This window comes from Bos javanicus, chromosome 7 (genome assembly GCF_032452875.1).
Source record: "Bos javanicus breed banteng chromosome 7, ARS-OSU_banteng_1.0, whole genome shotgun sequence".
NCBI lineage: Eukaryota > Metazoa > Chordata > Mammalia > Artiodactyla > Bovidae > Bos > Bos javanicus.
This window is the reverse complement of record NC_083874.1, coordinates 41159007-41175653: the sequence shown is the minus strand read 5'-3', so window position 1 is coordinate 41175653 and position 16647 is coordinate 41159007. Positions and strand designations below refer to the sequence as shown.

The window sequence follows — 16647 nt, the reverse complement described above, 5'->3', positions numbered from 1 at the left end:
ATATCTGTTCTAGAGCTTCTCCATTTATGCTAAATTATACTCTCTGCACATTGAACATGACCTATCCACTCCTTCTTAACCTGGGCTCTGAAGTCTTCCCAAGGCCCATATCGCACCCCATTTCATTTTACTCATTTCTCACTACCTGGAAAAGGACCTTTTGTTGAGTTTTTTCACATCTAACTCACTAGCCCAACTGGTGCCTCATAGGCTACAAGCAACACTCTCCTCAATAGGCCGTTGCTTATACCATTCAGGTGTCTGCTTCAATATTATTTCTTACTTCTTACAGAGTGTTTGAAAGACATGGGTGATGCCTCAATCCAGGCACTTTCTTTGACATAGCTGAGGGTTTACAGGGACATGGGGAATAAATGTCTTGAGAGGAGGAATAAGAAACTGAGAGGGTACCCGCCTCTTGAAGTCTTACTGTGTGTGGCTTCTGGGAAAGAAAACCACCACCCTTTGATAAAGTGACATGGGAAAATGTCCACATGGAACAGTCAAAGAAAGAAGTTAAAAAAAAAAAAAAAGCATGAGGAAATACTTTGTGTGGAGAAAGGTATGGACACTGAAATATAGCAGGTTTTCCTCTGGGTGCTGTGGAAGAGTTTATGTGAAAGGGTTAAAGGAATAGTCTATTTCAGTGTTAATTGTACAAAGTGGTATAAATGTTTGATAAAGGAGGGGGAAACTGCCTTATCTGAATCCTTTCCCATTATTCCCTCTTTTCTTTGTATATTTTATTTCTACTCTTAAAGGTTTGCAACTACTCTGGCTGTTAAGGTTTCTGTGTATGACCTGTTCCTTAACACTAGGTAGAAGCTCTAGGGCGGCAACTTGGTGGAATTCACTTGCTGTTGCATTGAGTCTCCTGGGTGTTTTGGCATCAGTAGATGAACTTGATTATTCTACAGACTGCCTACTACAAGGGGGGACATTAAAAAGATGGACTCACTTCACCGAAGTGACTCTGCTTATTTTAATCTTCATGAGTCAGTTAAATGATAACCAAATAAACTGAATATGTAACTGAACACAGCAAAAGCGTTTAGCTAATGTACTTATTTTACATATAATTATTTTGGCTGCCAACTCTAACTGAGCATTTATAAATGTCAGATAGCATTTTGAGTATCTTATATTTATTAGCATTTTACAGTTAACTATTATTTAATCAACAAAAATCTGCATGGATTCTACAGATGTTAAGCAACATTCTGAAGGTCATACAGATTATCCAGTTTCAAGTCCTAAAATTTTTGTCCTAGAACTCATATTCTAAAGTAGTATATCCCCACAAACTTTAACTACTTTACCACAAACTTTAGCAGCACAGACTCCATTTGACAATATCTTGTTTTAAATGAAGGGCAAAGATGGCTATTTCACATATGTGGTGTTCATATTATGGGGGGCAGGAGGTGTGTTTTCAGTCTTATTTTTTAAAGCTGATTCTTCTTGAGCATATATATATATATATATATATATATATATATATATGCATTTGAGTTCAGATCTGTGTAAAGGTGGGGCATAAATTTTCCCCAATAAATATGTCTCCATTTTTTAAAAATAGAGGTAACATTGAACATTTCTCATAATTATGATAAGAATATAAGAAACAAAGTGAAATGTTAAGCAAAATTCAGTCACAAGGTTATTCATGAATTAAGTACCTTGTATGTTTATTGTTATTATTGCTAGTTTTCATGTACACTTTTTATTTTCTATTGGGGTAGGTGATGCAGTGGTAAAGCAATTGCCTACTGATGCAGGAGATGCAAGAGATGTGGGTTCAGTCCCTGGGTTGGGAAGATCCCCTGGAGTAGGGAATGGCAACCCACTCCAGTATTTTTGCTGTTAAAATTCCATAGACGGAGAAGACTACAGCCCAGGGGATTGCAAAGAGTTGAACATGACTGAGTGACTAAGCACACACACAGCCCACTAATAATATTGTGGTAATTTCAAGTGAACAGTGAAGGGACTCAGCCATATATATACATATGTGGATCCATTCTCCTCCAGACTCCCATGCCATCTGGGCTTCCATATAACATTGAGCAGAGTCCCATGTGCTATACAGTAGGTCTTTGTTGAAAATCCATTTGAAATAGAGCAGTATTTACATGTCCATCCCAAACTCCCTATCCCTGTGCCCCCTCCTTCCCTGACAATCATGAGTTCATTTTTAAGTCTATGAATCTCTTTCTATTTTATAATTAAGTTCATTCATATCATTTCTCTTTAGATTCCACATATAAGGGATGTCATACTATATTTCTCCTTCTCTGTCTGACTTACTTCATTCAGTGTGACATTCTGATGTTAAATTATTAACTCTATCACAGTGAAGCTGTGACTAATCTACTTAATGTACCTTAAGTGGACTATAGAAATAAGATACTTAATGAAATTATCCTTTGATCAAACTATGGCCCTGTTTAGGAGAACAAGCATAGTTTAAAATATTTGAATAATGGTTGAATTTTATTAAAGACTTTTAAACATGGTATTCAGTTTGAAGCTAAATGCAGCAATTAGTATTTCTTCTAAATCTCTAGGTGTCACTTCCAAATTACTCCAGGAACCTGAACAGCTGGTTCTGTCCCATGCTTCTTAATATTGTCTTCTTTAGATCATACTTCTGTTTAATTCATGTGAAATAAAGGAAACAATTTGAACAAAAATACTATACAACAAAAGAAAAAGTTGTAAAAGTTGGGATTCAGATCAAGCAAAAATGGCAAAATAAAACATTTAAATTACTAAATTAGATTCTGCTGCTAAGTCACTTCAGTCCTGTCCGACCCTGGGTGACCCCATAGACAGCAGCCCACCAAGCTCCCCTATCCCTGGGATTCTCCAGGCAAGAACACTGGAGTGAGTTGCTATTCCCTTCTCCAATGCATGAAAGTGAAAAGTGAAAGTGAAGTTGCTCAGTCGTGTCTGACTCTCAGTGACCCCATGGACTGCAGCCTTCCAGGCTCCTCCATCCACGGGATTCTCCAGGCAAGAGTACTGGAGTGGGGTGCCATTGCCTTCTCTGAATTAGATTCTAAACAAGTTATTTAAAAGTATTGTCTTACAGTTAACTTTATATTAATATTTAATTTCTTTATCTTTGGAGAGTTATGTGTGCATGCATGCTAGGTTCCTTCAATAATGTCTGACTCTTTGTGACCCTATAGACTGTATCCCAGCAGGCTCCTCTGTTCATGGGGACTCTTCAGACAAGAATACCCAAGCAGGTTGCCATGCCCTCTTCCAGGTGATCTTCCTGACACTGGGATTGAATCAGCATCTCTTATGTCTCCTGCATTGGCAGGTGGTTTCTTTACCACTAGTACCCCTGGTAAGCCAGAGTTATGTGCACATATTTGTAAATACACAGATGTTCAAACAAATATACAATTGTAACTATTTTCTTTGAAAATCCAATGGCCTCTAATTTTTCCAAATTTCTTAGCTATAACTAATTGTGGGTGTGTACTCAGCAGGAGAAATAGGAATATACTGATAAAATAAGTTTCCTACTTTAAGGGAAGACAAAAAATTGAACATGAACATTTTCTTTGCCCATTAGATCTCCTTCCATCCCTACAGTGTGTATTGTACATCTGCATTATGTATTAATCAGACATCCTCAAGGTCAGAAAAACCCACTAAAATATAAGGATTTTTGTTTTTTCTGATACCAACCTCATAACTCCTTAGCAATTAATGTTCCCTTCTCAATCTTGTAAAGGATCGTGATGACTCACCATTTACCTTGTACATGTAGATATCTTTGGTAAACTTTATAAACAATGCCAAGATATTATTTCACTTAAAGATAGTGGTTGGTACTGACAGATTGGAACAGATGGCCTGGGGAGATATGGGTTAGATCTAAGGAAAGATGTTAGCTTACTTATGACTTTACTAAGATTACTAGCTGTATTATTTGTATTCTGTTTCTTTTGCAAGATTATTTATTGTATTACCAAATGTGTGACTGAGACTGATAAAAATAATGATGACTAGGCACCTTGAAACAATAGATCACATGTATAGTTGTATAAGATCAGTGACTGTAATAGTGCAACCCTAGGTATGAGAAGCAAGAGTTAATCATTCTCTGGGTCATAACATACTGGTTTTTGGGTCCGATACTTTATTTCTGTGGCTCAGATGTTAAAGTGTCTGCCTGGAATGTGGGAGACCCGGGTTCGAGGAAGATCCCCTGGAGAAGGAAAATGGCAACCCACTCCAGTACTCTTGCCTGGAGAATCCCACGGAGGTAGGAGCCTAGGAGGCTACAGTTCATGGGGTCGAAAAGAGTCGGAAATGACTGAGCAATTGCACTTACTATTACTAAAAGGACCTAGTCCAGTAATAGCACATTGAGTGTCCTATCAACAAAATCCTTGACTAATCTGGAAATGAGCATTCCTAGCACTGCGAGACAAACCACTCATAAAATGCCTCTCAAAACTTGATCAATATTGACACATAAAGGAAGGGGATTATAAAATAAAGATTTTCACCATCCAGTTACACAAGAATCAAGTCATTAAACACTGCAGTTGCTAACATGCTTTATACTCTCAAAGGAGTTCTAGGTGAAGATCAGGATATGGAATTTTGTGCTCATGGAAAACTCCTAGAAGTGACCCTAAGACGGACTTTTTTCCAGGAGAAAATTTTATGAACTCAGTTTCTTGCATCTTCCCATATTTAGAAAAGCACTAAAGCTGCTATCTAAGATATCCCTTGCAAATGGCAGTAAACATCTCCAAAATGTGTGCTTGATGGCTTGTATCCTTTCAGCAGAATCACATATATACTAGCCTCCCCCTGACCTCATAGGAACAGTTCTCAGAGCTCTCTGAGGGGCTGTCTCTGAGATTATAGTCCTCAAGCTGTCTTGTGTAAAATTTTCCATTTCTTTGAAGATTGACTAATGATTAACTTTTTCCTCCATAATGCCTTGAAAACCCAAACTTTAAAGTGTGTAACCTATTTTTTATCTGCCTTCCTTGGGTGAAGAGTACATAATAATAGGAAAAAAAATTTCAGATTTCCAATGACATGATTCTATTAATGTAATTGAAATATTTTATTACACTGTATAATTAAAAGAAACAAAGTTACAGCTTCAAGCCCAATGGAGGCGGAATAGATTCATTATATACATACCCAGTTCAATGAAAATAGAAAATCTTCATGAATTAAATGGAAATAGTGATATCAGAAAGTGTATACTTGTATAATAAGTAACAGGTAAGTTATTTAAAAATTCCAAATATTCCTGTAAACATCATGTGTTATCTATCAGTAAACCACCAATTCCTGTTTGATTTAGAAGGACATTTTTTTTCTTTTTTTCAAAGAAAAAAGATGAATGATTTTTATGGATGAATATTTCAAAAAGAAAGATACACAAATACGAAATAAGCTAATTCAAAAGTCTGCAGCATCATTACACGTTCAGCTCAGTTCATTCAGTTCAGTCGCTCAGTCGTGTCCGACTCTTTGCAATCCCATGAATCACAGCACGCCAGGCCTCCCTGTCCATCACCAACTCCCGGAGTTCACCCAAACTCATGTCCATCGAGTCGGTGATGCCATCTAGCCATCTCATCCTCTGTCGTCCCCTTCTCCTCTTGCCCCCAATCCCTCCCAGCATCAGAGTCTTTTCCAATGAGTCAACTCTTCACATGAGGTGGCCAAAGTACTGGAGTTTCAGCTTTAGCATCATTCCTTCCAAAGAAATCCCAGGGCTGATCTCCTTCAGAATGGACTGGCTGGATCTCCTTGCAGTCCAAGGGACTCTCAAGAGTCTTCTCCAACACCACAGTTCAAAAGCATCAATTCTTCGGTGCTCAGCTTTCTTCACAGTCCAACTCTCACATCCATACATGACTACTGGAAAAACCATAGCCTTGGCTAGATGGACCTTTGTTGGCAAAGTAATGTCTCTGCTTTTCAATATGCCATCTAGGTTGGTCATAAGTTTTCTTTCAAAGAGTAAGTGTCTTTTAATTTCATGGCTGCAGTCACCATCTGCAGTGATATTGGAGCCCCCCAAAATTAAGTCTGACACTGTTTCCACTGTTTCCCCATCTATTTCCCATGAAGTGATGGGACCAGATGCCATAATCTTCATTTTCTGAATGTTGAGCTTTAAGCCAACTTTTTCACTCTCCTCTTTCACTTTCATCCAGAGGCTTTTGAGTTCCTCTTCACTTTCTGCCATAAGGGTGATGTCATCTGCATATCTGAGGTTATTGATATTTCTCCCAGCAATCTTGATTCCAGCTTGTGCTTCTTGCAGCCCATCGTTTCTCATGATGTACTCTGCATAGAAGTTAAATAAGCAGGGTGACAATATACAGCCTTGACGTACTCTTTTTCCTATTTGGAACCAGTCTGTTGTTCCATGTCTAGTTCTAACTGTTGCTTCCTGACCTGCATATAGGTTTCTAAAGAGGCAGTCAGGTGGTCTGGTATTCCCATCTCTTTCAGAATTCTCCACAGTTTATTGTGGATCACTGAAAAAGCAGAAGAGCTCCAGAAAAACATCTATTTCTGTTTTATTGACTATGCCAAAGCCTTTGACTGTGTGGATCATCACACATTAGGAAAATACTAATTAGACCAAATGAGTACATTAAATAAGACAGACAAAATAAAAAGAAACAGTAATATCAACAACTTGGAGCAACTGCTACTGATGTATTCTGCTAGCAGGAGTTTAAAATCCAATATCCACACTGAAAACAGATAATTAAAAATTTATTCATACTTTTACTAAAAAAGTAAAAACATACGATCACAGCCAAAAAAAAATAAAGAGAGAGAGAGATTAATAGGAGCTTAATCATAACAGCTCCAGACTGAAAATAGCCCTGATATCTATCAAGAAAATAATACATAAATAAATGGTGATTCACACCAATAACAAAGTACTACTTAGCAATGAAAGAAACAAACTGCTGATAGTGTAAATTTGTGTAGGAATCTTTAAAAACTTTTAATTTGAAATAAAGATATAAAAGACAAGAAAAATACACATTGTACAGTTTCGTTGATATAAGATTCAAGTACATGTTAAAATAACAGAGATACAAATCAGGAGAGTATTTGTTGCCAGGTTGAGTGATTTCACTGAAAAAGGACATGAGGGACATTTTTGGTTTAATAACAGTTTTGTCTCGTGGTCTTCCCTGGTGGCTCAGAGGTTAAAGTGTCTGCCTGGAATGTGGGAGACCTGGGGTTCGATCCCTGGGTCAGGAAGATCCCCTGGAGAAGGAAATGGCAACCCACTCCAGTGCTCTTGCCTGGAGAATCCCATGGAGGGAGGAGCCTGGTAGGCTACAGTCCATGGGGTCGCAAAGAGTCGGACACGACTGAGCGACTTCATTTTCACTTTCACTGTATATATGAAACTGGATATCCACATTGCAAGCAGATTCTTTACCATCTGAGCCACCAGGAAAACCCAAAGGGTTTGTCTCTTGATACTGGATGCAAGTTATAAGTGCATGTACTATGGAAACTGGCTTAAGTGAGGCCTATGTCAATGAGTATTCTAGTGTTCCTAAGTTATATCATTTTTTTTTTTAAGCAACAAATTTCAACATTGTTTGAAAACTTTGTTCATTCCTTGAACAAATATTTATTGTGCAGTGAGGTGTAGAAGCATTTTAATAAGGATTTGTGATTAACAGGTTTTTAATAATCAATAGTCTAATTTATTGACGATTAACTTAGCAAATGATCCCAAAGTATGGAGTTCCATATGAATTATAAAGTAAAACAGAAATAACACATGAAGATATAATGAGTATATACTGTCTAAACACATTGTACAATCTTGAACTTTAGGGCAAATAAATCTAATGTTAATCAAGACTTAAGGCAGTGCACTGATCCATACACTTTCTCAGAGCTCCCTTGACCTCACTGTTCCTCACACTATAGATGAGGGGGTTTAGCACAGGGGTGAAGATAGTATAAAATGCTGACACAAACTTATCATGTTTAGCTGACCTGTAAGATTTGGGTCTCATGTAGGTAAAAATGGCAGCTCCAAAAAAGAGTCCCACCACAGAGATATGTGAGGAGCAGGTGGCAAAAGCCTTCCTGCGGGCTTCATTAGAATGCATCTGGAGAACGGCAGCAAGGATGAGACTATAGGAAATCAAGATGAGGGACATGGGGATCAGGAGCATTAACACACAGCAGATGTACATGACATACTCAAAGACAGAAGTGTCAGCACAAGCCAAACGCACAAGAGTGGGGGCCTCACAAAAGAAGTGATCGATCTCATGTGTGCTGCAAAATGAGAAGTTCAGGGTAGCAACAGCCTGCATGAGTCCATCAACTGCACCAAGGAACCAAGACCCCAAAATCATACTGAGGCATACTTTCCAACTCATGAGGACTGGGTATCTCAGTGGATGGCAAATAGCAACATAGCGGTCATAGGACATGACTGCTAAGAGGAAGCACTCACCCCCTCCTAAAGTGAGGAAGAAAAAGATCTGGAACCCACAGCCAGCAGGGGAGATGAACTTCCTGCCGGTCAAATAGTCAACGCCCATTTTGGGCACAGTGGTGGAAATCAGCATCAGGTCCATGAGGGAGAGTTGGCTCAGGAGGAAGTACATGGGCCTGTGGAGTCGGGGGTCCAGGAGAATCAGGAGAAGCATGAGGGCATTGCCCACGAGGGAGGTGAAAGCAACTATCAGAACCAACACAAAGAGAAACCGGTGGGCTCCAGTGTGGTTAAAGAGACCTAGGAGAATGAAATCTGCAGTGATATTCCAGTTTTCCATGATTTCAAACAAAAGTGATACTGCAAATGGAGAAATACATGATGGTTACATATGCACAGCGTACCAAACTTTATTGCAACACACTAAATCCAATAATTTTCTTGATATCAATTAATCTTGGAAGTTATTTTTACTTTCAAAATAAGATGGCGTACTCTTACGCACAGGAAGTAGAAGAACTGAGTCTGTAGATGGAAACAACTTAATTTGAAATTGTTAGTGCACTTACTTTAACTTTGCCAAGCTATAAATTGAAAACAATAATGACCTTCTTAGTAGTATCCCCCCACAATGTAATCCCATAAATCTGTTTAAACCTTCATAACTGGAAAGTATGTTTTGTGTAGGGAGACTTTTTCCCTGCAAATTCACAGAAACACAACTTTTATTGGATAAAGAAAAAAAATCTTCTTATTTCTTCACTCAAATACAGAGATGAATTAATTTATCCTTCAGTTTCATGAGGATCTAAGTCCTCAAAAGCATTTTCATCTCTGATATCCTGGAGCCAAAGCTGTTGTAGCTAGTTAAATAAATACAACCATAATTGCAGAAGTAAGGAGGCTAATTCAGTTTCGATGATATGTTGTGATTCAGTGAAGTGACCTGACAGAAAGAGTCCTCTTCTTCCACGGTCATTCTCTTTACCCACACCTTTTACATTCATCTCATACTAGTCAATCAAGAAGAAGAAAGGCATTGCAAAAGGCTCACTCAATTCTTAATTCCATTGCTTGATCATCATCTTACCATCATCACTTACCAGATTCTACTGGAAGGTTTAGCTGGTTGTTTTAAAGTAATATATCATGGAAATTCCCATTGTCAAATGCATTTCATATTTTCCAAAACTTCATGATCTGCACACTATCTTTATGTCTAATAATCAGTCTGAACCACTAATAGCTATGTGCATTTCCAACTATAGCCCTCAGTGTCATTCTTCTGAAATACCTCAAACCCTCCTAATGTATTTCTTTGACTCGAATCCTTCTTATTTTCCATTATTTTCATTACTATTTTGTTGGAAGGTTGACCATGTTCAACCTTCAGAAGTTTAACCCTGTTTAAAAATCAATAGGTAACTCAGTAACTATATGATGTTTGGCAAGTTTCTTAAATTAATTTAAGTGTACTGTCAATACCGTGGAATTAAGTATTTTCATACTGTTGTGACTTCATTGTGAATATTAATCTCCAGACTCTTCATCATCTCCAACTGAAACTATTACCAATTAAACAATAATACTCCATTACCCCTTCTCCTCAGCCCTTGAAAATCGCTGTTCTACTTTCTATCTCTATAAAAGTGACTACTCTAGGAACATGAGATAAATGAAATCATGCAGCACTTACTTTCATGTTGTTTTTGATTAGTTTACTTATTATAATGCCTCGAAGTTTGTCCATGCTGTAATGAGTCAGAATTTCCTTCCATTTTAAGGACAGACAATACTTCTTTATACGCACATACTGCATTCTACTTATTAATTCATTTCGTTTATGGACATTTGTGTTGCTTTTACTCCAGGTTTGCATTTAATTATTGATTTAATGGGATTTTTTTTAATTCATAGTAATTATTTTTAATTTTGTATAGATAACATATTTAAGCATAAAATATTAATTTTAACCAAAAATTTTGCTTATATCATACAGTTTCTTATTATGATGTTTCCACTTATATTAAGAATTTTATCTATTATGATATCACTAATTTTTCAATTTTTCAATGGACACAAGTGGTATGACTGTACATTTTAATTTTAGGTGAGATAAGTATATACAAACAACAGTCATCACAAATATAAATGATTAGTCAGCATGATAATTGTGTTTACACTATCTAATGGAAAGGTCTACTATATGTGTCAATTAAATGAGTGGTGCTGCTGCTAAGTCACTTCAGTCGTGTCAGACTCTGTGTGACCCCATAGACGGCAGCCCATCAGGCTCCACCGTCCCTGGGATTCTCCAGGCAAGAACTCTGGAGCGGGTTGCCATTTCCTTCTCCAACGCAGGAAAGTGAAAAGTGAAAGTGAATAGGGAATTATATTTCCTAAAATGTGATAGTGTTTTATTATTTGGTTCATTAAAATTTCTATCTTTTCATATTACAAATATGTGATAATTTCAAATAGTGAATTGCATTTCAAATAGTGAATCTATTTGCCACTATTTAAAATGTTTGTAAACCTATGAAAAGAGAATTTTGAGGGATACTTTCTAAAATTGGCTATGGATACAAAGTGTAGTGAAATGTTTAAATGAGGAATAATTCATCTTGCAAATAAAATATTTACAATGACATTATGTAGACAATAAAAGCTTACCTCTAAACTAGGGTAGGAATAGGAATATGTGATACTGTAAAAATAAATATTTTTTCTTTGGCAGTATGGTTTCAGAATGCTAAAGATGTTCTGTCTTTCATTCTGACTATATAGTCTTTCATTTATAGTGTTGTAAAGTTGTGATATTTTTACTTTAAATCACTAACTCATCTCTTTTGCAGTGCTACCAGAAGGCACAAATAGAGCCTCTCTTGTTTTCTCATAGAGCTATCATAGAATATTTAAAACTGTCTATAATTTGTATTCCTATATTTTTCTAATCCTTGTTTTCTTCACTCAACATTGAAATTATAAATTTCCCCCAAGTAAACAGAGAATTAATAAATCTATTCTGTAAAAACTAAAATGATAACAGCCGAATCATTTATTTGATGAAATTTAAGGTTATTACAAGTACTTTAACCTAATGACTATGCCAGCTAGCATATGTTTGAGTTCTTCAGGTTGTAGGGTACATAATCAAATGGATTTCATTTGTAAAACTATATAGAGAAAGTGAATTAACTGTGGACTTTCTGGAGTTCAAATTTAATAAGCAAACCTAAGAAATATTTAGAGATTAGTATCACTTACACAAGATAAAAATGACAAACTCCAAAAGTCTGCATCTGCATCCCCTCTGAGTGGCATCCTCTTATTGTTCCTCTTTGAGTGGAGGAAGGCTTTTCTAGTCTTGAAACATCAAACGTGCTCATCACAGTGTCTGCAGTGACCTATTAATGGGTGTGGCCTATTGCCATCTTATTCTAAATTTGTGTGCTAAGTTGCATCAGTCGTGTCTGACTCTTTGCGACCCTATGCACTGTAGCCCTCTAGGCTCCTCTGTCCATGGGATTCTCCAGGCAAGAATACTGGAGTGGGTTGTCATTCCCTTCTGAAAGGGATCTTCCTGACCCAGGGATCAAACCCTCCTCTCTAACTGCTCCTGCATTGGCAGGCGGGTTCTTCACCACTAGCACCATCCGGGAAGCCCAAGATGGGCTTCTAAATTTACTATCCTATTAATATGTCAGAGCTGCAAAAGTATGACTCTTTAGATAACAAAGATATTTAATTTTCAAGGATTTTAGAAGTCCCTAGAACTTCAATATACTTTCTTACATGCTTTCATAATGCTATGATTCATTAAAACAAGAAAGAATTATTTACACAAAGAAAGCTAAAATTCAAATAAACCTAGAAAGAAATGTCTATTTAAAAATAGATTGAATGGACTAATCTGATTCTAGTGTTACTTGCTTAAACTTTAATAAGGAGGAAAATTTAAAGAGTGTTATTGAAAGACAAGATTTGGTCAAACTCAGTAATTAAATTGATAAAGCCTATGATAGAATTCAGCTACTTACCTTTTTGAACTTAATTTGATAAAATAATGCTATATTTTAAGTTTCATTTAGTTTGTATCTATATAACATAACTATATATAATTTTGTATTTGTATGCTTGTGTCTATGTAATAAATGCATTATAATAGCAAGAACAATTATAGCAGATTACATTTTTTTTAAATTTTATTTTATTTTTAAACTTTACATAATTGTATTAGTTTTGCCAAATATCAAAATGAATCTGCCACAGGTATACATGTGTTCCCCATCCTGAACCCTCCCCCTCCTCCCTCCCCATACCATCCCTCTGGGTCATCCCAGTGCACCAGCCCCAAGCATCCAGTATCATGCATCGAACCTGGACTGGCACTTCATTTCATATGTGATATTTTACATGTTTCAATGCCATTCTTGTGTCAAGCAATTTGCAATTTGATTCTACCTGGGATAATTTTTATAATCTTTTTAAAAATTTTTTATTACTATTATTATTTTTTTTACTTTACAATATTGTATTGGTTTTGCCATACATCAACATGCATCCGCCATGGGTGTACACGTGTTCCCCATCCTGAACCCCCCTCCCACTTCCCTCCCCATACCATCCCTCTGGGTCATCCCAGTGCACCAGCCCCAAGCTTCCTGTATCCTGCGTCGAACTTGGACTGGTGATTCATTTCTTATAAGATATTATACATGTTTTAATGCCATTTTCCCAAATCACCTCCCCCTCCCTCTCCCACAGAGTCCAAAAGACTGTTCTATACATCTGTATCTCTTTTGTTGTCTCGCATACAGGGTTGTCGTTACCATCTTTGCCATACGACCCAGCAATCCCACTGCTGGGCATATACACCGAGGAAACCAGAATTGAAAGAGACACGTGTACCCCAATGTTCATCGCAGCACTGTTTATAATAGCCAGGACATGGAAGCAACCTAGATGTCCATCAGCAGATGAATGAATAAGAAAGCTGTGGTACATATACACAATGGAGTATTACTCAGCCATTAAAAAGAATACATTTGAATCAGTTCTAATGAGGTGGATGAAACTGGAGCCTATTATACAGAGTGAAGTAAGCCAGAAAGAAAAACACCAATACAGTATACTAATGCATATATATGGAATTTTTATAATCTTATTATTTGTTTACTTTTCATTTTAAAAGTCTAGGGAAAGTATGTTTTAGCTTCATTTTTACCACCCCTGTAACTTTGTGTTGTCTAAGAGTAAATATAAGGATCACCTTCCACAAATGAAAATATACATATGTGTGTGTGTGTGTGTGTGTGTATCTTTCTCATGGAATAGTTAGTGGGAGAAGCTTCCTCTGTTAAAAAAAAATATATATATATATATATATATATGATATTGCAAATTGCTTAATCCAGGTGAGCAGTAATAATTGTTATTTTGCTTGTTCTAGGAAGGGAGCACTACCTAGATTTTCATTCTACCTCTACCTTTGGATGTTGAATCTTATCAAAGTGTTCAATCTTACACTGATTTAGAACATAATTGACCTCCTGAGTGAAACCTTACCTTTAAGTTCAAGCTATATTATTTCTTTGTGCTTCCCTGGTAGCTCACCTGGTAAAGAATTTGCATTCAATGCAGGAGATCCCGGTTCGATTTCTGGGTCTGGAGGATCCCCTGGAGAAAGAATAGGCTATCCACTCAAGTATTCTTGGGCTCTCCTGGTGACTCAGACCTGGGTTCCATCCCTGGGTTGGGAAGATCCCCTGGAGGAGGACATGGCAATCCACTCCAGAATTCTTGCCTGGAGAATTCCATGGACAGAGAAGCCTGGCACACTACAGTCCATAGAGTTGCAAAGAGTTGGACATGACTGAACAGCTTTCACTTTCATATTATTTCCTTAGCAAAGCTATATTATTTCCTTTGTTAAACCTCAGACTCCTAGCTAAGTAACAGTACTGCAACCTGGACAGGTTTCAAGTAAGACTTTTGGCAAGAGAGTAACAAACATTTTCAATAAAATTTATACTTTCTGTTTTGAATATTGTTTCACGTTGATCACGGATTTGTCAGAACAATGCTCTAGAAGCACAGTTGTTGACAGTGCTGCCACTGTCAGATGGGGGAAATAGACATTGAGCAATATACATCAAACATTCTGTTGGTTCTCAGGGGCATGAATATAAAGATCATGTATGCTTATATCAGAGGGAAAAATGGACATACCACTCAGAATTTCATCACAAAACTAAAATGACAGTGAATCTTGGGGTCAAAATTAAGATTATTTATAAATACGTGAACATAATTTAGAGAAATCAGAAAGTTTATAACAGACACTCATTTTAGTAAGAAAAAGATGTTCTGCTCAACTCTTCTCCAGGAGGTATGTAGAAATGAAATACTTTCCAGACTTCACATGACAGACTGCTTTGAAAAGGGCATCTAATAGGTGCTGATACCTGGCTACAGTGCAGAGTCAAGAAGTTACACCTGAGCAGATAGGAAGTAAGGGAAATAAATTCTACTCTTCTGTTTCCCTCTCCTCTCCTAGGGTTAAAGAGACACACTTGGCAATTCATGGGACATTGACAAAGTACAATATGACCTGTATCCCATAAGTGTAGGAGACAAGATTACTAATAAACATCACTAATCAATCATTTCTCCTTTCATGTTAACAAATGTCTTGTTCCATTAATTTCTTCACAAAACCAGTTTTTTTAACTTTCCAAAGGAAACAAGTGAAAATCTCATTCAATCATGGGTGTTGAGCAGTTACCCACAGATCCAGCAATGTTCTTATATCTGATGACCTGTGAAATACACATCATCCAAATACCCAACATATTTTGTGAATCAAGGTCCTGAATATAGCAGTAAACATTCCCCAAAGGGAAAAAACAGTGAGAGGAATATAGTACTATGTTCTCAGACATTCTCAATTTTTACTGGGCAGCCATATAATTTTTAACTCTAATATGGATGAAGAAAATTAATAAATAAAGTCATTTTTGTAGTTTTCTCATTTTTGTTGTCACTGGAACATTCCCCTTAAATATTCTTCATTTTTCAAAATCCAGATCGCCTTCTCCGACTTGATATTTGTAGAAAATAATCTTATTGTGACAAATTGGTTTTCTCAGCCAACAGTCTTTAGATACATGTTTGAAGTTTGTGTGTGATTTATTATTGCCTTATAAATATTCCCTGCATTCTGCCGATTTCCATGTGAAGAGTGAACTTCACTGTCGTATATGTATATGCATTATGTATATGTATGTATGTATATTGTTTTGGCTAAGCTATATTTTGTTTGCCCTAATGCCTTGTGTTTGAACATCTCTATCTATCAATTCTACACCAAGATCTTTATAGATATCATTTTTCCCCTTTTCTCTTGCTTCTTTTATTGCCATGAGAAGAAAATGCTTGAGCATATTGTCTATTTTAACACCTTAAGTTGTCTGTGCCTGGTTTCCTAATCTATAAAGCCAAAGGTTCCTGTGACTATACTGTTATAAAAATGGAAACCACTCTCTCTTTTCAAACAGAGCAGAGTAATTCAGATAATTAACTTAATAGAAGGTAAGAATTGCAAGGAGCCAAGTGGGGGAAAACTGAATCAACCTAGCAACATGCAAGCGTGGTAAGTTTCCATCATTCCTGTAAATCAAGGTGCACCTGAATGAGTGGCATCCTGAAACTGAAGAATAGGGCCCACTTGAAGAATCTGAGTAAAGAGTCAGGTTAGACTGTATGATTTAAAACTATATACAGAAAGAATAGCTCTCTCAAGGAACTTGGAAACATGGCAAGTCTCAACTACTACCAAGGATACTAAAGAAAACAGAGAGACAGCTAATGAAAGAGGAAAGTATTTTTGATTATGTCCTATAGAACTTCCAAGTTTTCACTGGAGCTTTTACTAAGATTTTCTGTAGAAAACCAGATGGCACATAATCGTAAAAAAATTTATCTTCAGCTATAGATCTTTGCAGAATAAAAATAGTGAAATTATCTGAAAACAAGCAAATGAAGACTTGCATGCTGATTAACAATAATATCTGTTTTATATTTTGCTTGTATTTTTAGACATAGTAATGGTTTTCCATCAAATTTATTTTACTAAGGCTAAATCTCTTTACTGT

At 36.7% G+C, this 16647-nt stretch overlaps 1 protein-coding gene across 1 annotated transcript; it reads right to left on the bottom strand.

Annotated features, from left to right (window-relative positions):
* Window positions 1-7892: 7892 nt before the first annotated feature.
* On the bottom strand, window positions 7893-8852 carry LOC133252020 (olfactory receptor 2T8-like). Its single transcript, XM_061424776.1, has one exon. The coding sequence runs from the start codon at window positions 8829-8831 to the stop codon at window positions 7893-7895; it is 939 nt and encodes a 312-aa protein (XP_061280760.1). The 5' UTR covers window positions 8832-8852.
* Between the last annotated feature and the right edge of the window lie 7795 nt (window positions 8853-16647).